Source organism: Prionailurus bengalensis, chromosome B2, assembly GCF_016509475.1.
Source record: "Prionailurus bengalensis isolate Pbe53 chromosome B2, Fcat_Pben_1.1_paternal_pri, whole genome shotgun sequence".
In the NCBI taxonomy this organism is placed as follows: Eukaryota; Metazoa; Chordata; class Mammalia; order Carnivora; family Felidae; genus Prionailurus; species Prionailurus bengalensis.
The window spans coordinates 120,527,959-120,552,640 of NC_057349.1; the positions used below are offsets into that span (position 1 = coordinate 120,527,959).

Below are 24,682 nucleotides of genomic sequence, written 5' to 3' on the forward strand. Positions count from 1 at the left end.
TTTTATGGTGATAAGAGAAAGGCGGTGACTGAATCTGTGGATAGAAAACCTTAGACCTGGGAAGTACAGTGATTTAATAAACATCAATGGTTTTGTTTGTCTTTCACAGCCATTCTTGGAACCTTCCCCTTGAAGGAAACTGCCCTAGTGTGGCTCCCCCACACTGTTAGAAACACCTTGCCTTTAAGTGACTTTTGGCTCTGCTGTCCCCTGGCAGATGGCTCTGACGTGATTTGAGCACCATTTCCCTTTACCTGACCAAGGAGTTTATCAACAACAGCGGAAGGTGGCCCAACTCCTCTACCCCATGAAAAAAACAAACGAACACATTTAGATGTCTTCCCTATCATTTCCATAGCTATTATTTACTACATGCAACAAATAAATGCCATGAATTAGTGGTATGGATAAACAGAGATTGAGATAACTAGCCCCTAAAACTAGACTCAGTTATTGAAGCTGAGCTGGGAATCTTATTTATTTATTTATTTTTAAGTTTATGTATTTACGTTGAGCACAGTGGGGGAGGAGCAGAGAGAAGGAGAGACAGAATCCCAAGCAGGCTCTGCACCATCAGCATAGAGCCCCAGGCAGGGCTTGAACCCACGAACCATGAGATCGTGACCTGAACTGAGATCAAGAGTCAGACGCTTAACTGACTGTGCCACCCAGGTGCCCCTCAACTGGGAATCTTATGGCCTACTAACTGACCTAGAAATCACACTGGAGGCACCACCCACCTGTGTGTCCCCAGCTGATGGGGCCCCCAGTATTGGAAAAACCGCTTTCTTTCTGGGGGCTTTGTATATATCTTAGAACTGTACTTTGTTTAGAACTTTTATGTTAGGGATGTCATAAGAGACGTTCAAGTATTTAAGGACCATGGATCATATACCTGCCAGATGTGGAACTCTATCCAAAGTAAAGCTACGCTTGGTCACTCAGAGAAGTTTGATGGAGGGGTAGCTGACTCATTATTCGTGTGTATCCTGTGGGCCATTATTATCTCTATCCTTAATTAGAAAACGTGGTATGAAATTTATTTCCTATTTTAGCTGAAGTAATGAGCACTGTCACCTTGATCCTGGTGGTATTCAGCCCAGTCTCCAGTCACTGGCCAGGGTTATTAAGGATATCGGATTTGCCCTCGAGTTCCTCTTGTCGGACTCATTGATGTCTGAATACTAGGTGGGAAGGTCAATACAGAAACTTAAGGATAAAGCCACTTGGCTCTCTAAAGGCTGACTTCAGTGGTTTATGAAATTTGTTCAGCTGATTTGGTCTAACACTGTGGGGAACAGGGTTGAGGTTAGTTCTTCAGACTGGTCTAATTCTGCTGCATAGGTGAATTTAGATACAGAGTTTGAGGAAAAGGGAGGACCCAGTGACTCCAGCTTTATTTATATGGAAAATTTTGGACAGTAAAGGTAGGATTGGCAGAGTAGTAATAGAGACTAGCAGTGGGCATATAAAAGTTTGATACGGCCGTGAGATCTTTATAGAGAGATATAAATTAGGAGAATGAGAGTTTGGGAGCCAGATGATGGATCTCAGGAGGTGACGAAAATTTGTGAATCTACAGCATACAGATGGCATTTAAGACCTGAAAATGCGTGAATGATTGTCTAGGGAGGAAGTACAGAATTTGAACGGTTTAGGGAAGGCCATGCGCTTTGCCAATAGCCCAACCTCCACTTGACTAGCTTCACTCGAAACTACCCACTTGGCTCTTGAATATAGTGGAGGTTGACAGCCTTAACAGAAAAAGAAAGAAGATTAATCAAATGGCAAATATAATTACTGCATTGATTATTATTTGGTATTTGTTCTATAATGGCATGGACATAATTTACTGTTTGTTTTAAAATAGACTCCTAGATATTGGATTCTATATTCCAATGTAGATACCACATCAGTGACCTAGCTAAGGAGGTAGTTATAGTTTGTGGTGGCTGTTTAGTTTTGATTCCATATGGGCTTTTTCAAACCAGCAATTTGGGAATTTATCATACCTACAGACATTCTAAATTGTTTTTATTTTCTCTCTCTCTGATTTTTCAGTTGTTGTCAGAATTATATGATTGCACTTTTGGTTTTGTTTTTATTTTGTTTCCCCATGTTGGCTCTGTTTTATCCCTTGATTTTTAACATGTTTTCTTGGAACTTCTCATAAAGCTGTCTTATATTGAATTAGATATTAATGAAGAGAAATGTTATAAAAGGACCTGGAGATATTTTATAACTTTGGAGAGGGAGGTGTTTGATAGATTACTAGACGATGTACAAAACATGATGCCATTGAATGGGGAAGAAATAAAGAACAGGGAGCCCAGAAACACCTGCCCTGTGCTAAGATTTTATGGAGAGCGAGTATTCACATTTCAAATGTGAAGAATGCACTCCATTAAGTGGCAGTCCCCAATCTATTTTCTAGATTTAAAAAAAAACATTGGTGTGATTTCTGCCAAACCTAAGGGTTGTTATGACTGACTAATCTTAATCTCATTCTACATATAACTTTGAAGGATATCCGTGCGTTAAATAGCGGTGCGGCAGGAGCACTGTGCAAGTCACTGTGGTAATGCATTGACTGTCAGTGGTTCCTGATAGTTTCACATTTATCAGAACATGGGACAGGTCCTCACTGATTGCCCTTTAAGTCACTGAAAGGTAGTCGTTGGAGATCGAAGCGCGATTTTCAATATTTTAAAATAAAAGGGAAACCAAATATTTACCCATGAGAAGGCTCTACTGGCTTTTAAAGATCTCTAGTTCCTTTGATTTGGGCTATTTTATTAATTCCTTTGTACCTACAGGGTATTTCATACTAATTGCATTGATTGACCGCTATCTGCTTGATTTTAACTGTGGGTAATGAAAACAATTATTAAACGAAGTATAATGGATAGATAAAGTCTCAAAAATAGGCGGTTCACATTGAAAAAATAGCTACTATACCATTGACACTCTACGATGGAAATCTTGGCTTCATGGGAGGGGGAATGGATGCTTAGAAAGATTGGTTTGTCTCTTTGTTCCAGTTCCTTTAACTACTTGGTAGAGGTGCATTGGGGATGGAAGAGCATCTCAACAATCTCTGTTCATAAATGTTATTAAAAACCCATCAATGTAATTTCCCTCCTCCGTTTAAACAATGTAAAGTAATGGTATACCATTTGCTTTTATGATTCTAGGAACACTTTGATGCCTTAATGTAAGCTGAGATAAAGATTACATTTTTCATCAGAAAGATTGTAGCTATTTGTACTCTTTAAGCGTTGCAAGGGCGCCTGGGTGGCTCATTCCGTTTAAGCACCTGATTCTCCATCTCAGCTCCGGTCTTGATCTCTCAGGGTCGTGAGTTCAAGCCCTGCATAGGGCTCCACGCTGGGCACAGAGCCTACTGAAAAAAAAAAAAAAAAGGAGTTGTAACTACAAATGACATTTTTTTTCATGTTCGTAGTTCCCTTATTTATAAAGTTTTCATCACAAGTTGCTAATTGAACCCTTTCTCACTGCCCCCTATCGAGCCAGCCTTCTTTAATTCACGAAGAACTTATTTTGTCCTTCTTAGGGTTTTAGCCGTGGTTCATTGGGGCTCTCTTGTAACAAGAACAGACACAGATTTTGCTTCAATGAATGTTTCTTGGGCTCTTCAGACTTTAGAAAATACCGAATGACTACAGTCCCTTAAGAGAGTTAAGAGAGCGGTCATTTCAGAAGCATATTCCGTGGAGATTAAAAACTCTAATTTATGCCACAATACTCAAGAAGCTCTCAACTACTTAAGCACTGGCTGCGAAGATGACATTACTTTCATTGATCCAACCATACTGGGAACAAAGAACTGAATCTGTCAAAACGGGGCCTCTAAAATAAGTACTCAGCACATTTTATTTATTTGTTGTAATTTTTGTAATGTTTATTTATTTTTGAGAGACAGACAGACAGAGCATGAGTGGGTCAGGGGCAGAGAGCGAGGGACACAGAATCCAAAACAGGCTCCAAGCTGTCAGCACAGAGCCCGACGCGGGGCTCAAACCCACGAACCGTGAGATCATGCCCTGAGCTGAAGTCGGACGCTGGACCGACTGAGCCACCCAGGGGCCCCTAATCAGCGCCTTTTGTGAACTCTAATAGGCCCAGTCAGCTCTGTGTCAAGTAAATACTGTAGTGGCATCAAAACCTGGGCTGAACCAGTGCTGCAGGTGGATTGCTTATGCTTCTCCAGTTTCTCAGCCACTGCAGCGAGAGCAGCCAGCACCGTGGGAAGACAGCGCCGTCCTCAGTTCCTGAGGGCACTGGGGTTTCCGCACTGCTGCCCAAACCTGAAGTAGGTAATGGCTTTTCACTCAATTCCTCCCTTGAAAACAAAAATGACTGCAAGAAATACTGGCCCTACGAACCACTCAGATTGGGCTGTTTATTCGTCGGCTGTCGGTCTCTATCTTGAGCCCTTTGCCTCAGTGTATCATTTCGAGTCCCGCTGTAAAGATGGAGAAAAATAGGAGAAATCATCCCAGAATTATGTAGATAAATTGGAGGCGGTAATTCCCATAATGCCTGTAAATGCCAAATTGAAATATTGTAGGAGGAACTTACCAAATGAGCTTAGTCTTTCGAGATCGGCGAGATACATTTTTAAAGGGTGAAGGGATGAAAGTTTCATAACATTGTTTTCTTTAAAGAAAACAATTCTTTTTTTTTTAATTACAAAGGGAGTTTCAGTGCCAGAGAATGGACTTAATTGCATTATCTTTATCTCTTGAATTTAGCTGTCTTTTCATTTTATTAGAACTTAACATATCTCTTCCTTTTAAACATAAATGGCTTTATTTTAGAAGACATTTTACATAAAATGATAACCTCTGTGTGAATATTTATAATTGTGATCAGCCCTTCCCATACCTTACATAAAAATACATAAAAAAATGAATTACATAAAAATACCTGTAATTATTTTCCCACTTTGTCGACATACTTGTGTGTAAGGGAAGAAGAAAATGTTGTACTTCCTGGAGAAATGTAATAATGAAAGTAAAAATTTACAGGACTTCTTCCTCATCGAAAAAAACCAAAACCCAAAAACCAAAAAACAAAAACCCAAAAATGAACAAACCGAAAATGTTGGGTTTGGGACATTGAGTACCAGTCTTCATTTAATCCTTATCTTAATGAGTACCAGTGCTTAACTTGTCATGAGGCATTTCTTTTCCTGAAATATTCTGCTTTAAAAGAAATTAAAGTAAAATTTGCTTTTAGAAAACTTAGCACAGGGATTTAACTTTTCGAGTAGCTATACCAGTGGGCTCTGAATGGTCACAAGGATTGCGGCTTGGCGGCCTGGGAGGCAGAATCAATACTGTACTTCTCATCTGTGCCCACTGAGAGACGGGCACTGTCCATGGGGGTGACCTGTGATGGTACGTCATCTTCCCATAAACAGAAGGGCGTGGAAAGCCATCGGCTGGAGCCAGGAGTGTTTACTCACCAGGTATCCTCCTAGCTACCCTGAATAACTGCACTGCCTCTGGAGCCAGAAGGGTTCATTCCAGAGCAAGGTGTTTTTAAGGCTACCTGGATGTTGGTTAGAGACTGTAAGCCTTTCAGAGTATTGTGTAATCCTCCAACCGGGTTTCATTCTACTCACACTGGAGAGTGGAATTTACTGGCTGTTGAACTTCACACACACACACACACACACACACACACACACACACACACACCTTACTTCCAAGTAAAACTGGATTTAGTTTCAGGTTTGGGGACTTTAAATGAGGTAAGTTGTGTTTAGCTTTTGATTGAAACATTATAACTGCTATTATATTATGTGGTAAGCCATCCGTGTAAGTATAGGCAGTTCTATCTCAGAGAAAAATGTTAATTACAGTAATTTGGATTTTTCTCAGTTTTAGCATAAGGATGATAGAAGAAATATACATAAAATTGAGCAAGCAGATCAATATAGAGAAAATCCCTAATCTGTACATGCTGAAACTTTTAGATATGTTTTATTTTTACTACTTGAAACTTAATTACATTTTGTTAATGCTGGGAGAAATGCAGGCGAAGCAGTAATTGATAATTAATAGATGAGATTTCATGAGAAAACGTTACTAGTTGACTTTGAGGAGTTTCCCTTATAGGTGGATGCGGTAGGATTTTTAAAAAATTTAATACCATCTATTTAGAGGAACGGCCATTTTTTTCTGGATAATTATTTTTGTTTTGAAATTGTATGCTGAATTTGGATTTTTCATTAGATTCCAGATGTAGTCATGTCGACGATACAGGTTTTTGTATTTTTTAAGAGAGCAAATATTTTTCTGTATGGGATTTTGTTTTCTGCTTTTTTCCCTAAAACACTACTAGTAAAATCAGGTTTAATTTTAACTTCTTTAAAAAAAAAATCTTAAGTTTCTAGTTGGTTTTACCTTCATTTGGATGTGCAGCTGAGGAGATACTTTGATTTAGAACCTTGATGTGGAAGCATTTGGTGTGCTTTGGTTTAGATTATTTACATATATTTTTGTGTCTTCGAATCTCATGAAGAAAGAGCATGAATTGCTGTGTCTGCTGCATCAAGGGGCTAAAATGTGGGTAAATTGTCACCATCCTTCCGAAATCTAAAAGAATTCTTTCACTCAAGACCACCGAGGAAAGCCTTGCTCTGTTAGTCCTGTTTTACTATTCTTGTGAGAAAAACACAATTCAGGAGGAGAAAATGTCCTCCAAGTGTCTGTGGCCCCTGATTTACTGCCAGAGTTAGATTGTTTAGGGAACCTGTTTGAAGAAAGAGAGAATGAATTATCACAGCCAATAAGTTTTCCAGTTTGGTTTCCAGGGTCTACTGAGCATCAGTCCACGCTATCCGGTTTCCTGCTTCTTTTCTTGATTGCAGTTACTATTTTCTGAAACCCCGTCTAATTGAACAATGATGTTATCCTACCTTGGTTTGCTTTTTGAGTGTTCGTTTTTCACCAAAATTTTCTACACTACCAAACTATTACTTACCAAAATGGCAGCAGAAACAGATACCAATAATCTATAATGCTTTGTGTTATAACTTCTCAGGGAGAGGGAGGGAAGGAAGGAGCGAGGGAGGGCAGGAGGGAGGGAGAGAGAGCAAAAGGACAACAGAGAAAAGGCAATTTAAAAAATCTCTACTTTGATTTTTCTCTCTTCCTCTTAAGTCCTTCATAAAATTACTGTTGTTAAAATTTTGAAAATTACACGATCTGACTTTTCAAGCTCGCAGCCACCCGCAGAAGGAAGGTGGTTGTGTGTGTCCAGGGCCGACTTACATTTTGCTTTGGGGAAATGGTGCAAGCCAATTTTGAAGGTAATACAGCTGTTGAAGAAATACAAAAGCCAGATGACTTCATAAGTGTGTATTGAGGAAACCAGGATAAATTGTCCTTAGAACCTGCTCTCACAGAGCCATTTTAATTGAGGTCAAAGAGGAAAAAATCGTAAGTACGTTTCAATTATTTATTAGGTTTACCTAGAATGAGACCTTCACTACAGATAGCCCTAATCTATAATTCCTTTCCTCTTTAACCCTTGAGTTTAACCACGGTGTGGTTCCATTTTACTTTGAGACCATAGATTGTTCTCCATTCCTTATGATACATTAATATTTAGGACCACAGAAGTTGTGAAGTTACCTGACTAAATTTCACTTCCATCTAAGACATGAACTTCTCCATTTAAAAAACGCTTACAATAAATTGCTTAGTTTTTATTTGAAATTACACAGTTAATGAGAATATTTCTTATCACATATTTGTACGTGTGAAATATGTTCCACACGAAACTGTTTTGTCTCATGCTCTTAGCCTGCAAGTAATTAAAATGTTCATTTAATTCGATAGAAAATCTACTCAGACAGAAATCACATAATTTGTGTTTTTCAGTGTGGAAATTATGTTACAGTCTGTGTTTTATGAATTCTGCTAAGGAGGAATTTCATTTTAAGATTAAAACTTAAGGAAAGGTGATTTATAAGCTTTTTATAAAAATGGTTATGCAAGATGGCTTTAATAGAAAACTACTTTCAATTTCAAAACTGAAAAACGTTGCCAAAATGTTGTAAAAAATATATGATTACAATGAATCATGCCACACAGTATATTTTTTTATTAGTGTATATAGTTTAAGTAAAAAATAAAAAGCTTGATGCCAACATCCCAAGATTTTCTCTTTATAAAAAACGTTTTCATTTTATGGGAGATCAAGAATTTAAAATTTACACAATTTGAAAATAGAACTCTTTATCAGTATACTGTGCAAGAAGTATATTTACATCATGCGTGCATTAATCTTCAAATTAATTTACAGATATATGCTGTTCAATTTAAAATTGCCTTTAACATTTTATTGCATATGTTCTATCTATTAATTTGTTTTTAAAGTTAAAGGTTGCATGAATTTTCTTTAAGTTATTATGATACCTTTGGGCATATTAGGAAAGTCTTTATGTACTAACTCAAAATATCTTTTAGAGTTTATACGTTTCAAACTAAGATTTTAACAGAAGCTTTTACTAAAATGATTGCCTATCTATTCTACAATTATATATCAATAAACTGGATTATCTCTATGTTAGTTATCATTCAAGTCGAAAAGGTTAGTTATCAGCTATACCTAACGGGCAGATGACGTTAGGTGCACTAGAGTGTGTTACACAATGATTGATATTTATGCTGCAAAACAAATGATAGCTAATCTATGCCTGTGGCCAAATTCTTTTGAAGTTTCATGGCTAAGATGAGCTGAATTTGTTAAGTGGTAAAGGGCTGCGTTGTCTAGGGGCCTGATGTGCTTGGCAGGTCATGATAAATGGGGAAGTGTTTCTTAACCTTGTGGCCAAAACATTCCAATATCTAAGAAAAGGGTGGGGGGTGGGGAATGACCGCAGAAAGATGTAGAAGACATTGCCAAAAACATTAGCAAGACTTCTCCATCTAGGGAAATAGGGTGAATTCTAAGATTATTTTTAAAGCATTATTTGTGTGAATTCATAAATCTTGAACAGAGGGAAATCTAAAGCTAAGGTTTTTATATTTAGTATCAGTAGAATTGTTCTATCCTGGCTTATTGAGAAAATGTACCATAGAGTCAGCAATTTGAATTCGATTGCAGTGGCTTCTACCAAATTAACATTATGCTCGTTGATTACTAGTTCTTGGTTTGGAATTGATAATTCTACTTTGCCTTTTTGTTGTTTTAATACTGTCTGCCTTGTGACACCCGTGACTGCAAAGAAACATGTAAACAAAATGTATAGAGGAGACCAAGATTGATCTATGGGTAAATATCTCTTAGATGTTTATAATCAACGTTTGTAAGACAAAAAATTTCCTTTTAAGACTCATCTATCATATTTAGGCAAAGTATCATCGTTGAACAATCAATCTAGTCTTGTTTCCAAACCTGGAGGGGAAAAAACTTTCATATGTGCTGTAACCTGATACGTTAAGGCATCTTATGGTTCCTTTTGTGGCATTTTAAGTACTTTGTTACCTTTGATATAGTCCCTATTGGGTAATAATCAAAAAACATACCTTTAGAAGGAGTTTGAAATTTTCCTGGGTATTTCATATAGTGTATGTAGAGTTTATGGCAGGTGACAAAGGACTATGGCATAATTAAGGAGAAAATGTGCTTCCAAACTCTGAAAGCATATGAGGTTTGACATTTGATTTAATACTTCTGTGTTGTACATATGTAATTATGCTTTGTTTCCCTGAGTCATTGTTACTAAGTTGCTTTTTAAATCTCTCCAACCTTGCAATGAACTCTCAAATAATGTGAATACTATTGTGACAGTTGTAGTTGATGAAGAGTTATAGCCCATAAGATTTTTTTACTTTTAAATATAATTCCTCCCCAGTGGGTGATTTTGTATAACCTCCCTCCCCCAAACCTGGGTCCCGGAAGGTCCCCTGCTTTCAAGGCCAGAAATCAAGTGAAATCTTGCCCATGACAGTCCAATACTAGAGGGGTAAAATAATTTCTACTTCAGGTTTTTGGTTGTGGATTTTTACTTCTTAACCTTCTAACCCTCCTATTCTTAGTGTATGTGTTTATTTTGTTTACTGTTGCAGTCAAAAATGGAATATTCAATTGTTTCTTTGTACTTTATCTATGTATAGCATTTAAAGAAAGGATATGGCAGTTTTTCTTTGAACTGAGGTGGATATAGACTTCCAGTTTTGTAGTAGACTTCACTCACTTTTGTCATAAATAAATAGTGTGGTCTTTGGGGAAATGATAGTTGGTGTTACAGGGGAGAACTTGGGGAAGCAATGATAAAGAGGTTGAAAAGGGATTTGCTAAGAAAAGGGAAGAGTAAAGAAACTTTCCTAACTCCATGAAAATGATTTCAGAAATCTATGAATTTTAGAGCAGCAAAGTTTTTGTTTCTCAGAAAGAATGACACTTTATAAAAAGTAGATTTAGATTATTTCATAATTAGATTTTTATAAAATCTATCTCCAAGCCATTAATGTTTTGGCCACTATTTGGCAAAATGGCATTTCATTTCATTTCATTTCATTTCATTTCATTTCATTTCATTTCATTTCATTTCAAAATCTCTCAATTTGTATGGGCATATAAAAACAGGTATATTTTTTAAAAACTCTATGTGACAACTTTGTGTTCCAAAGTTTTTTTTTTATACTTTAAGTTTTTAGAAGTCAAACAAGGAATTGTAACCTGTATAAAAATGTAGAATAAGTCTGGTTGAAGAATGTGAAGACATTTTAGTTGAAGCTGGTTTAGATAATGTCTAAGTTTGTATCTGTATGGGACTATTAGAATAGCAATTCTATGCTTATCTTCTCAACATAAATTACATTTACTCTGCAGCACAAATAATCATAGATTATCTCATTAAAGTGTACATCCCATGCTAAGTTCTAGAGTGGTATTAACTTGTAAATATTATATTTACAAAGTGAACATATATTCTGTTTGACTATTCCAAGTAAATAAATATTAGAATAATTTTTGGCAAAGCCTCCATAGTAAAAATTATATATTTTGTTGAATACTCCAACTATTATTATTGTGGCTCAATTGTTAAAAGTTAATTCATATACCTACTTTTCTATTTTGTCAGTTTTGTTACTGTATGCATTCTGGAGTAAAATTTTAAAAAGGGCAAATTTTAATTCATATTTATTTAATGCTACTAACTTGAGAATAAGATGATCTGAAGAAACCCTTCAAACTCAATGTCAGCTGGTTCAACTAAATGAAAAAAATTAAACATTTTAAAAAGGGTCATCTAATTAAAACATTTAACGAAGGCGCCTGGGTGGCTCAGTTGGTTGGGCATCTGACTTCAGCTCAAGTCATGGTCTCGTAGTTCCTGAGTTCGAGCCCCACATCAGGCACTGTGCTAACAGGTCAGAGTCTGGAGCCTGCTTTGGATTCTGTGTCTCCCTCTCTCTCTGCCCCTCACCCGCTCACACTCTGTCTCTCCCTCTCTCAAAAATAAATAAACATTTAAAAATAAATAAAAAATAAATAAAATGTGTTTAATGAAAACATAAGTTACATTCCTAGGATACAGCTGGAATAATTATAAGAAAATACTTTTTCATTCCATTATGTAATTTGGAATTCAGATATTCCAACTTCTAAGTATTAGAAAATAATGAAAAGTGACACATAACAGTTGATATTTCAGGAAGCTTCTTATTTTCACTAAGTCAGAATGTAAAGGAAGTGAAGTTAGATACCTATACTTCTTTATTAGGCAACTATTTACAACTTTATCCAATCCAGTCATAAAAAATACATTTTATAAAGTGTACAGACTCTCGGCATTGATACTTTACAGTATTTGTACAAATATTGTTTACTTATAAACAGAAGTCACTTTTGCATTTAGAGTATTTATATTTGAAATACAACCAAAGTTGGCAACCTGAATTTTTGTGGTTGACAATAATCCTGTGTCACTTTCTGTGTTCACAAAGAATTTCCATGCAATGATCTATAGTATAATTTGCATTTGGAAAACAAATTTTATTTTTCTGTCTTTTAATCCATTTTTTCCTTAAACATACTACATGTAAATCTAATTTACGTTATATTTCATACACAGTTCAGTGAAGAAATAAAGATTGTCTTATTACCCATAATACCACCCATAAAAATATGCATAATGAGTTTCATTACATCAGCAAACTTTCATCTCTGAAATTTTCATCTTTGGATGAAATTATTGGAGTATAATTGCAGAACTGATCCTCTATTATCACTGTATAATATATCCTAAGACTTAATCATTAAAGTTCATTTCCAAACAAAATGAAGTTACAAAAGAGGTCTTTTGAAAATGTCATCATCCATTATTCCATGTTTTATTTTTTTATTATTATCTTTAATGTTTCAGGATTTATAAATAGCAAGATTAAGTAGAAAATAATTGGAATAATTGGTTCCAGCTGTTTAGAAGATGATGGATAGGATAAAAGAAACTTGCTCTTCTTTGCAATTTTTTTTAAATGAGTTAATTCTGTTTCTCTTGAAAAGATTGTAACCTTCTCAAAGCACCTAGCGGCTAGAAAATATTTAAAAATTTAAGGTGATTTTTATACTTGAATATGATAATCATGATGCAAAACATTCTATACGTGATACATTCTACATATATTTTCCAGACGTTGGCAATATTGATTACTCTCTCAACAAATCCTACATTCTTTAGAATTCATTTAAAAAGTACAATTTATGTTACTTATATACATACCGCCTTAAAAAAACTTGAAGGATGAATGGTATTGTGAATTAGAACTACTTTTATGATTTTCTAACTAAGGTAATATTATTGACCAGTGTTCTCTATTCCTTTATTCTGCCTTATTTTCTCTTGGCACTTACCTCTGACATTATATTCTTTGTTTACTTGTTTACAGATGTACTGAATGTCTTCTCCATTAGAATGCATGATCACCAGGCAGGTTTTTGTTGGTCTGAGTCAGTTTTATTCAACAGAAATAGGGTGTAAGCTGTATATATATTTTAAATTTTCTAGTAGCTGCATTCGAAAAAAAGAAACAAGGGAAATTATTTTATTAACCTCTTATATCTCAAATATTTCATTTCTCAATATAAAAAATATTGAGATATTTTACATGTTTTTCTTGCTAACTCTTTGAAATCCTGTGTGCCTTTTATATTTACAGCACATCTTAGTTTAGACTAGGTTCCTTACAGGTTCTAAATAGCCACACATAGGGGTGCCTGGGTGGCTCACTCGGTGAAGCATCTGATTCTTGATTTCAGCTCAGGTCAGGACCTCATGGGTTCGTGAAATCAAGCCCCATGTCGCCTGCAGAGGATTCTCTCTCTCCCCCTCTCTCTGCCCCCTTACCCCCGGTCACGTTTTCTGTCTCTCTTTCTCTCTCTCTGTCTCTCAAAATAAATAAACTTAAAAAAAAAAAGCCACACGTGGCTAGTGGCTGCTCTGTTGGACTGCTCAGGTCTGGTTCATCTCCATGCCTACAGAGGTACCTAGAATACCCAAGGCATTCAGGAAAGCTCTGTTGAATGAACAGATCCTGTTTATTTCAGACGAAAAACACCAACAAAAGCACGAAGGTCGTTTCTCACGGTAGCCCTTTTTTGCAGTGGGTGGGGTGTTGGTAACATGGCTAGGTGCTAGAGGTATTTGGATAATTTCTTCAAAACTTCATTTCACTTCGCATATATGGACTTGAAATGTTACCAGTGCTTGGTAAAAACAGGTAACTTCAGTAGTCCAGTTTAAAAGATTCCTTCAACGGTTACCGTATTTCAGAGATAACTAGTAGGCTCTTTAAACATTTTTCCATGGGATGTTAGTTTCAACTCTTAGTTTTTAAAACACCTAATAAAAACAAGTGGCACATCTGGCCTAGGAGAGAGAGAAAGGCTTGATGTATAGGCTTCAGTTCTAATTCCACCCCTGTTAGTGCTAGCTGTGGGACATTGGACAGGTGGTTTAACCTCTTTGAGCCCTTCGTGTTCTCATTTGTGAACACTAATGATGTGCCCATCATACCTGTCTTCATAGATTAAATGAGATTACACATATACATAGTCCAGCGTAGTGAGTAGAAAAAAAAAAATAATTGCTTAATAAATGGCAGCGATTATCATTATTATGAATTAGTAAAAATTGAACTTGTAAATAGCAAGATGTTTTGAACTTCATTTTAAACGTTTTAGGTTGTATATTTATGAATTTTAGGTTCTTAGCATACTGATTAAAATGCCTTCATATATCTGGATTTGAAGTTTACTACACAGCTTGCTTGCAGGTTAACCTTTCTGGTTCTCAGTGTTATCCTCTATGAACTGGGGAAAAAATAGTATCTAGCTAAGCATTGTGCCTCATATGTAATAAAAATTGAGAACTTTTAGCTGTTATTCATTCATTCATCCTAAAAAGTTAATGTTTTGATATTTTTATGTTAATTACATACTAAATAGTTATTTTCTTAAAATAAACTTGTAATTCTTTTTTCATTTTGCTTCGATTCTGCATGTACTTTCATAATGTTAAGTAGGGTTAAAATTCACGTTAGTGCAGCCTATTAAATGCATTTAACACTATTCATTTTTTTCTTCTTGGCATGTTTTTGCCCACCTCCTTGTGTGTCTTATGAAAACTAGGATTTGGATTTAAATAATGGGCATGAAATTCTGCCTCATTTCTTGGCCTCCTTGTTTCAACTTTGTGCAGAAACAAATTCAACACTAAATTGGTGATCTTGGCGACAGAATATATTTTGTAAGGATATTCTTTCTCCAATAGCATATCTACTTTAGCAGTCACCATTTAGTGAAGCGCTGTTGGTCTCTCAGATGGGAGAGTGTGTTCATGTTTAGATAAAACTATCTCTTTTCCCCCTGGTTCTGTGATCAAGACACAATAGATGTAAGTTTTTTAATGATTCATTTAACTTTTTTCTCTATCGGTTCAGAAATAACAGGGTTTTGAAGTATTTAACAAAAGTTACAAGTTAACATCTTTGTTGTTCTTTGGCATTATTAAAATGTCTTTTCAAGGACAGGTGAAAAGATGAGATCATGTTCTTCTTTATACTTTGCTTCAATCAGTAACCGGATTCTGTCAATTCTGTCTCGGAAATATCTGCCAGAAACATCCTCTCAACTCTGTCCTCATGGCTCTCAATTTAGGTCTTCACCATCTCTCACCAATGGATTGAATGTGATCCACTTAGTAAGCCAGGATTTGGGGAGTGTGTGAGTCCATTTGAGCTGCCATAACAAAATATACCACAGACTGGGTAGTTTATAAACAACAGAAATTGATTTCTGTCCGTTTTGGATGCTGGCGGTCTAAGAAGAAGGTACTAGCATGGTCATGTGGTGACAGCCTGCTTTTGTGGTTCACAGCCAGTGCTTTCTCACTTTGTCCACACATGGTGGAAAGGTTAGGGAGCTCTATGGGGTCTCCTTCATGACAGCATCAATCCCATTCATAAAGGCTCCACCCTGATGACCTAAGTACCTCCCAAAGGCCCCACTTCATCCCAGGGGGTTGGGATTTCAACATATGCATTCTGGGTGGGGGGGACACAAGCATCCAGACCATAACAGGGAGCGTCTGCTCAAGGCGAGGGATGTAGTGATGCGCAAGGTCAATGCCATCACTGTTTTCACAGAACTTAAACTTTCTCTCCTGTTGCATTAGTCTCTTCAGCCCTCACCTTGTCCCCCTTCCACACTATGTTCTACATCATCTCTAAAACGTATTCTTTTAGAAGTGTTCAATTCAAAGATTAAATTCTGAATTCTTTGCCGTATATAAGGTCTTTATAATAAGATGCCTCTGGCATATCCCATGATGTTGAAATATCTTTCTCCAAACAGTCTTGGAAGACGTTATCTTTTAGGACTCAGTTGAGAAGTCACTTCCGTTGTTACTGTCCCCATCTTCCTTTGGCTGGGGTAGATTGTTCTCTGAGCACCCATAGCACTGTGTAGACCTTTCATACTGCAGTCCTAACACTGCATAGACGTTTCACATGGCAGGATTCTAAGTATTAACTCTTCCCCCATTTGACCAGGAACAAATGAATGAAACCTGGAAAAAAAATCACTTTGTGGAATTTACAGCTGTAACAGTATGTATTGACAAAGACCGTCTGTATGTACTTCAGTCTTTCATCACATACATATTGTTAGCTCTGAATCTGAGACTCAGTGGGTACTAGATAGTAAGTAATCAGTAGATGTGTTCCCTGCCGTTATAACTACCACTTTGAGGATAAATTTTAAAACGTCAGAACTGTATGGTTAATTATTTGGAGAACGCGTTCTTAGAAAGCCATGGGTATTAAAAAAAATTCTTTGTTTATTAAACTACAGGAAGTCATCTGGTTCTGACTCTCGGGAGTGTATGTGTAGTTCGCTAGGATGGTCTGGAACTTCTTCAGCCAGGTGCAAAGTCCAGTCAGCATAGTCTTGAGGAAAATAACATTGACTTTGAGGTGATTTCTGCATACTCCCTGGACAACTCGTGTAGTTTCTGGTGAGGAATCATGGGAAGGAACCAGTGGGAAATAAAGGTGTTTTTTTGTTCTGGTGGCCTTCCCTTTAAAAAAAAAAAATTGTTTCGACAGGTTTTAGTGGACATAAGACTTTATGTGGGTTTCATAGTAAATTTTATATTTTAAGAAAAGTATTCCTTTTTTTAACTCTTCTTTAATTAATCTTAAAAGCATTTCTTTACCTCATGGTGCTGAGTTCCATGTCAAGAGCATAGAAAATGTTATATGATAAGAAAGGAAGGATAACCTCTTTGCTCAACCCTTTTAGTTTCATATTGTGTAAATGTGTACGCAGGATGCAAAAGAGAGCGTGGTTAATCAAGCAAGAAAAAGAATTGATTTCCCAGATCATGAAAATGCCTTGGCTTAGCAATGAAAGCAAAAAAATTTTTGAAATAGAGTCTACTTTGCATATAATATACCGTGAAGTCCATAGTAGTTGAATAAAATATCTGTGCTTGAAGTTAAATTATGAAAGACCATGGATTTTTGCTTTACCTTCTTTTAGAGAATGTAGCACCCACTGTTGTCCAGAAATGGGTAGCAAGTCCTGGAAGCAAAAGTCATTTTCGTTCTTTACCTTTTGTGGGCTAAAAACCGCAAAGTTGAAATATAGCCTGCAAAATATACTGCAACTATATGTGAGAAGTCTGTGAGCAATGCTGGAACTTAATTGATATGCTGAGAAATATAGAAAACATACAGCCACCGGATTGAGAAAATGAAAATTAATATGTGAATGTTTTAGCTAACACCATACTTTGCCCCAGAACCTGGTGTTTATTATTGTGCACTGTGGTAGGGGACAGAAGTGATATCAATTGGAAAAACGTTTCTCAGTGAATTGAGAACAGTATGGCTTTCTTGTTCCTAAGTGGGAAACCTGGTTCTTTGGTTTCTTTGTTCCTAGTTAAGCTAGTCCCAAGCCATTTTGACTGAACATTTTACATACTTACGGAGTCGAGGGAAGTGCCGTTGGCAGCTGATCATGGGATAATAATGAACTACACTATTTAGCCCCGCATGCTGCCCTTGTAAAATGTGGAGATTATTTTATGGAGATCTCGGTGGGCAGGGCTGTGTCCACTTTAACAAGTGTGCGAACCTGAGCGGGGAAGTTGTATTTTCACAGGAAAATAACTCGCGCTCTTTTCTTTTCTTACAGGTAAAGAAAACGTGCACAGAATCAGATGCTTCAGAACCTCAGAATTCCAGGTACTGTAAGATAGAAGTCAAGACTCCACTAAGGGAAATGGCAATTTTGGAGAACTAGTCAGCTGTTATACTCCAGATGCAACTGTGATTTGAAGCATTGAGGTCCAAAGAACTTTTCTTTATGCAAGCTACATTTCATATTGGCAAGGGTACCATTAATCGTAACATGAATAAAAAGGATTCTGATTGAAGTCACCTTTAAAGAACAATAGTAGAGACGGCTCTAGAAACACTGGAAAACACTGTCCCTTCACATTCATTATTTGAGTTCAGCTTCCTTTTTCTTTCTTATCTTTTTTTTATAATGTATTTTCACATCTGAAATTCTTCCAGAGATTCCACAGCTTTAAAAAATCTGTGTTTACCAGTAGAACTACAATATTTTTTTTTCAATAAAACACTGCTAGATTTTGAGAATGCTCTCAAATTGGAAAAATCAAAATCGACTTGGCATTCTCTTTTTGGTTATTTGGAGCCTGTAGAAATGATGCAACAAAGTGCTCAGACCATTGCCTACAGGAATTTAGCACCGTGTAATTGTCTGTGTGTTTGGTTCAGATACCCAACAGATGTTTTCAGGCCTACACGTGTTCACTTCAAATCCAGGCTTGAATGTTAAATGGAGAAAGAAAAGTATTGTAGGTACCATTACAATAATAAACATATCCAGAATACGATATTGATGATATAAACTAGCTTATTGCGTCAAGAAATTTGTATTTAATGGTGAGATGGGTCTCATTTATTTTGTCCTACTTGCTTCAATGCATGATGTAAGTAGTGATTTTATTGCTCTAATACAGCAGGACAGATGTAGGTAAAAAGTTAATGGCCACCGTATATTCTTTTTGGAGAACCAGTATATATTATGTACAGTACCTTTTCAGTTTGAGTAACACTAGCTCTGTTTTATGCAGTGTGATATTCCTAGAATTAATTCCTAGACCTATTATATTAAAATGGTTATAAACGGTCTTTTCTTCTGGACCATCAAGAGTACATAACAGGATAGAGGACTTTTTGACATGTGTTCTTTGGCATTTTGACCTTTGTCCTTTATAATTAGGGATCAAAATATAACCAAAGAGTTTTACCTTGTTGGAGCCTGAAGAAATGGATGAACCATTCCAGTTTTTCCTACAGAGCAGAGTAATTCCAGGGCTCATGGAGAGAGAGAAAGGCCCAAACTCAACTTTGTGAGCATTTCCTTTCTAGTCATTTTGCTGACCTTCCTGAGTGACCTACCTAGGGCTTGTTATTTAAGTAATTAGATAATTTTTGCAAAGCTGATCTTAAGGCTTAGTAGGAAAAAAAACAGCAATATCATCATCCTTCTTAATATTTCATATTAAAATGTTTTACCCATAAGTCCACTCAGGATTTTTGGACCTCATGTTATGCTAAGATAAGTTTTAAATAAGCAGAAAGCCACCAAACTGATTTTCTTCACAATTGTTTTCAGTAACAGAGGAAAAACAGAATTTGTAGCTCAGTGTATTTAAACCAGAATTAGATCATTCTTTTTTTTTTTTTTTTAATCTGTCAAATCCTGGCTTATAAGGCCTTAAAAGTACAATATTGTTTTTAAGGTAAATAAGGGTTATTTTTAAAACACTATTTACATATATTATATTATTTTATAATATAATTATTATATTAGCATATAAAATATAATGTATAATGTATATTAATTGAAAGCTATCTGTACTTCCTGGAAACAAGGAAGTGGTTGCCACAAATTAGCTGCTTCTAAAAAGTTTCCTGATTTGTAATATAAATAGGTAAAATTAGGCGAATCAGTATCTAATGACTCGAAAGCTTTTAACATGAAAATCAAACAAGCAGTCCTTACTTACTAAAATACCTTCAAGATGACTGAGGATCATTTACTGGTTCAAGGTTGCCTACACATTTTGATCTTGACTGGTCTCCTCTCCTAACTTCTGGTGCAGGAGACAATTTCCACACCCTAGAAACGTCCGTAACATACAGACATGACTATTCTTGAATTCTGTATTTATTCATGGGTATGAGGTATTGGAGTACCAAAACTGGCACTTAGTTAACGCAGTGATGGAACACCAAGAGAATAAAAATATGCAAAATATCATTCTGCACAGGCTACAGTAACTTACTGAATAGTCAACAAATCCAAGAATGCCAAAAATAGTATTTATTATATACATGTACTGAAGTTCACTTTTTATCACCTATTAAAACCCACACACACACATACCAAAATGTCTTTATTATAGACACTAGGCAGCGTTGCCTTAGCAATATACATATATGACACATTCTTTTGTGCTTACTAGGAACCACAAACCTTTCTGTATTCTCTTTCTGTCTCTCCCTCTCCTGTGTGTATGTGTGAGAGAGAGAAAGAGACAGAGAAACAGAGAGAGACCGAGAGAAAGGAGAGAGAGATTGATACAGATTGAGATTTAAAGCCTGGGGCTAGATAATTCTACTGTAAACAAATCTAAAGTAAAGAACTGAGCTCCAAATGAAATACTGCATCAGCATAAAATGCATGCAAGCTGGAGACCCGCTGCCTTATAAAGTGCTGCCTCACTTGGAACGTAAAGCTAATATAATTCATTTATTTAGCTAGCTTTATAGTGTGTTGGTTTTGGATATGAAAAGATTAGAATAAATGTAGATGGAAAGTGTTTTTACAGTAGGGAAGTAATTAAGTTGGGTGTGGAGACTTTGTAAGGAAAATTCTTAGGGTGACATATGTGTATCAGCAAATTCTTTGTCTTGCTTGGCCTTAATTCCTCTTTTGGAAAGAAATGTTTGGGCCGCAGATGTGACTGGTAGATGGGGAAAAAGAGACTTTACCAACCTATGTAAGTAAGGTAAAAACATCTTAGAAATAACATTATATGTATATATTAAAAGTCAGATATTAGGGACTGCATTTTCTAAGGTTCATAAAGCGATATTGAATTTGATGTCGTATGGAAAGTCATATGATGTGCTTCATAGAAAAATGGACGTTTCTTTTTTTTTTCCTTTTTTTTTTTTTTTTTTTTTTTTTTGCTTTCCTCTGTGTTGCTAATAATGTAATAGTATCATTGGCTTTTGTTCCTAAAACTAATGTTAACCATAAAATGGATACCATTGAAAACAAAAATCTGTATTTTTCATATACTTTATCTAAACCTAAAATTGTCTGTTACTAGATAGACTATCCTAAAAAGTAAATTGAAATATCATTTTTATGTTGATTTTTTCCCCCTGTATGGGTGGTGAATTTATTTGTGTAGCTTTGTGCCTCATTTGAGTCTTCACTGAAAATACATGGATCTTATTTAATTGTGCAATAATGAATAACTTCTGGACAGGTGAAGTTACTAGAAGTTTCTGTAAGTCTCGCATATTTTTAACTTTCTACTCTCAGTTCTCTCTCATAAGAGGTGAGGAAATCATTTATTTCATCCTTTAATTTTGTTCTTGGCAAATATCTTATATGCAAATATGCCCGAATGTTAAAATAGTCCCCGTGATACCTGAATGATTTCTTTGGTGACATTCTTTGGTGGAATTTGGTTTCCCTTTCCCTTTCTTCCTGTTTGGGTCACTCAAAATGAATGCGGCATTTTCACCAGGAAGAGACCAAGAATGTAGACAGGAAATCAAACTCAAATCCGGCAGTCTTGTTTTCTACTTCTGCTACTAATTATGGAGTGAATGGAAATGAAGCATTTTAGTGAAAATGGCTGTGTGAAGTGACTTCTAGGAAACATATCCATTCTTTTCCTGTTACTGCTTCCTCTCATCCCGGCCACAGTATCTGCCGCCAGCAGATTATAGTAGGGACATACAAGGGAGAGTAGTAAAATATGGACAGTGCTCATGGGAACTGTGAGCTAAGATGCTAGGTTTTCCATGTGAAGAATAAAATGAAAGGATTCAGTGGGTAATGGTGAGGGGCGGACTCTTCCCTCCTTCAAAGGTTGAGCAATTTGGTTTGCTGGGAAATTGGGTTTCCTGAAATCAGCAAAGCCTCCGTTGGGTGCTGTGACTTGCCCTAGTCTCTACTGACTTGACAATGATCACAGGAAGACAGAATGACTCTCAAGCTTTGAATGAAGCCCCGGAATGAATCTCAGCTTACTATCCAATATTTCAGTGAGCCTCAGGAATTTGATCTATTCAGTGTCTATGTAGAAAATCTTCACAAATGCTACTAATTCATGTTGTGTAAATAATTATGATCTAACAATGTTATACTTAAGGCATTACGTTGTACATATTTGTTTGCTGGTAAAACGATTATTGTAATGCTTCCAGAAGCCTGAAATGTTTACCGGCGTAGAATTTCGTGTCAAAAAATTAAATGCTGTGTTTTTTTCATAACAGTGAAAGCTGAGGGCCCCTTTGTGAAAACACACATTTGTATTTCACTGTGTCAGATCAGAGACCCATCTAGCCCAATATTGTGTCTCTAAGAAGCATCAAAATCAAAATTGAGAACAGGTTGCCTGTTCTCAGACTTGCAAATCTCAGGATTACGTACTAATACACAGGTTCTCTCAGTAACACAGTCCTAGCTATTCAGTCCGCGTTCATGTAACCATTTCATGGACTTAGTTACATTGCTAGCAAATACTATCTTTTGGACTATAGAACCCAGAAAATTAATAATCACACTACAAAGTTAATTACTTTGTATTAATTCCTTCTACACCCACCTCTTTCAAGTCAGAAGGTATACTTGCCCTGAAGATGATTGATGGATATACTGAGATAGTGTGATTTAGTTCACATGTCTGGGGATTTGGAGAGAAAGAACCTGGAACTCCGTGGATACATAGTTAACCGGAGTCATGCCATAGCTCAAACTCTTTCCAATTGTGCAACCATTCTGCCTCATTTGAAAGCCCAGCCTCATAAGGATGCCTCTGTGGTTTCTCTTATTATTTTGGCCAGCATTTAGTGGAGGTTTTCTGAGTCCGTTTGCCTTCTCTGGTGTGTGTTGACAGATCCCTACAGAGGTGGAAAGAGCTGGGATTCTGAACAAGAATGAAGTGTGTGTTCTGTTTTGCAGTTAGTCATATCCTCAGTATCGAGATATCTTGACCCTTTCGGTCACGGTAGCCATTGAGCTAGTCTCCTCAGATGATGTGTAAGGTATCCACTAAATCCCTCATATCAGTTAGTGATAATCGAAGATTTAAAGAACAGTCTCAAAACTTAGATTATTGTTTTCTAAGTGCCCTATCATACAGGTTTCGGATCAGCCTTTTCCTCTAGTTCATGGGAACCCCTGGTGATGTACCTTCGTTGGCCAGTACAGCTCTACCCTTGTGTAGCTCTATACCTGTTCATTGTTCTGCTTGTATCCCCTCCAGAATTAATTACCTTCCAAGATTAAATGAGTAAATGAGAGTAAAAAGATGTATGTGAAAGGCCCTTACCCATTGGTACTCACAGAACAGTTTCTTAGTATGTCTTTAAAATTGAATAAGATGATGGAGAAGGCTAGGCCGCGAGTAAAGGGAAGAAGGGCCTCACTGCCGATACTTCATTCACACGCACTTATGTGCTCTTTAGCTTTGGCTTTATGTCTTAGGATCCCTAGGTCTGGTTCATGATCTTTTTGCTTACTTCTCATTTCATGTTTCTCTCGTGTAATTTTTGTTCATGACTCTTGACATGGCCCACCATGCCTAGCATGCTCTGGCCACTGCTTTTCTCTAGCTTTGGTTTCAGGCCAGCTTCCCGTGGTGGAAGGGTCTGGGCTCACAGATGCCATTGTCCTTCCACAGAGGCTGGGACCGCTATTTCCCCATTTGTGCTATGCTCCCCCTCCCAGCTTTGCTCCCCTACTTAATTTCAGCTAATCCTTCGTAGGATCTCTGACCTTCCCCGGTGAGCCAGTGGTCTGGACCCATTGTCGTGTGGCTGCGTGGCCCCATGTGCTTCTCCTTCAGGGGCACCTCATTTGATTAACGTTGGCTTCATTCACTGTACTATACGCTCTACAAGGTCAGGGCCACATCTACTTTTTGCTGTTCCCTATTATATCATTATGTAGCACAGTGCTTAGCAGGTACCAGGTTAGTATGTACCTGTTTAGTGAATAGTAACTTCCGAATATGCAAATCTAGCTAGTAATCTCTCCTGGAACATCTCTGGTAGCCACAAATCCCTAATTCAGTTTTATTAGGGATTTCACTCTGCCGTCTCAAACTGCTCTTACAAAATACGATGATGATTACACTATCTCCCCCAGGATCGTTTCTTTCCTGTGATAGATAATTCTCTCAGTTGTATCCTGCCTCAGGACTGTAGAGTAATCTCTGACCTCTTTCTCTCTTTCCTTTCCCAAGTCCTGTTGGTCATCAAGTTGTGTTTAATTTTCCTCGGCTGTGTTTGGAATCTCTTTATCCTGCCCTTCCCACTGCGGCTGTGAAAGTTCAAGCTGCCCTCACCTCATCCCTGAATTAATACAACGCATTTCCATGTGGCTCTCTCGTTTCCCTAAAGACCTTGCCTTTCTGTTCTTCCAAGCTGTCAGATGAGCCCTTCTTGATGACATTTTCCACATGGCGTTACCCTGTTCATTGATCAGACAAACGGTATTTAGTAGGCATTCAAAATATACACAGAAGCATGAACAGATCATCTTAATAATAGAATTGTGTGCATGAGGTACAAATGAAGACATACGTGTTCATACCTAATTGCTGTCTGGAAGAGGCCAGGGATTACTGGGATTACCTGTTACCTGCTGCCCTGTTGCCCTTAGTCTAATCTGCTAGATATTCATTTAGTCCTATTTCATATTCTTCCTTTAATTGCAAAGTAACATAAGAACACACGAATCTACCGTGGGTCTTGGAAAGTACATTCCGGAAAAAATAAACCAGTTACAT

General features: G+C 36.8%; 1 protein-coding gene across 11 annotated transcripts in view; it reads left to right on the plus strand.

Moving 5' to 3' along the window:
* EYA4 (EYA transcriptional coactivator and phosphatase 4) overlaps positions 1–24,682 on the plus strand; it is a 321,968-nt gene that overhangs the window by 173,772 nt on the left and 123,514 nt on the right. For all 11 annotated transcript variants that reach the window (XM_043592404.1, XM_043592403.1, XM_043592402.1 and 8 more), the window contains exon 3: positions 17,746–17,795. In XM_043592404.1, coding sequence (XP_043448339.1) covers positions 17,746–17,795 — 50 coding nt within the window. The remainder of the gene's footprint in view (positions 1–17,745; positions 17,796–24,682) is intronic.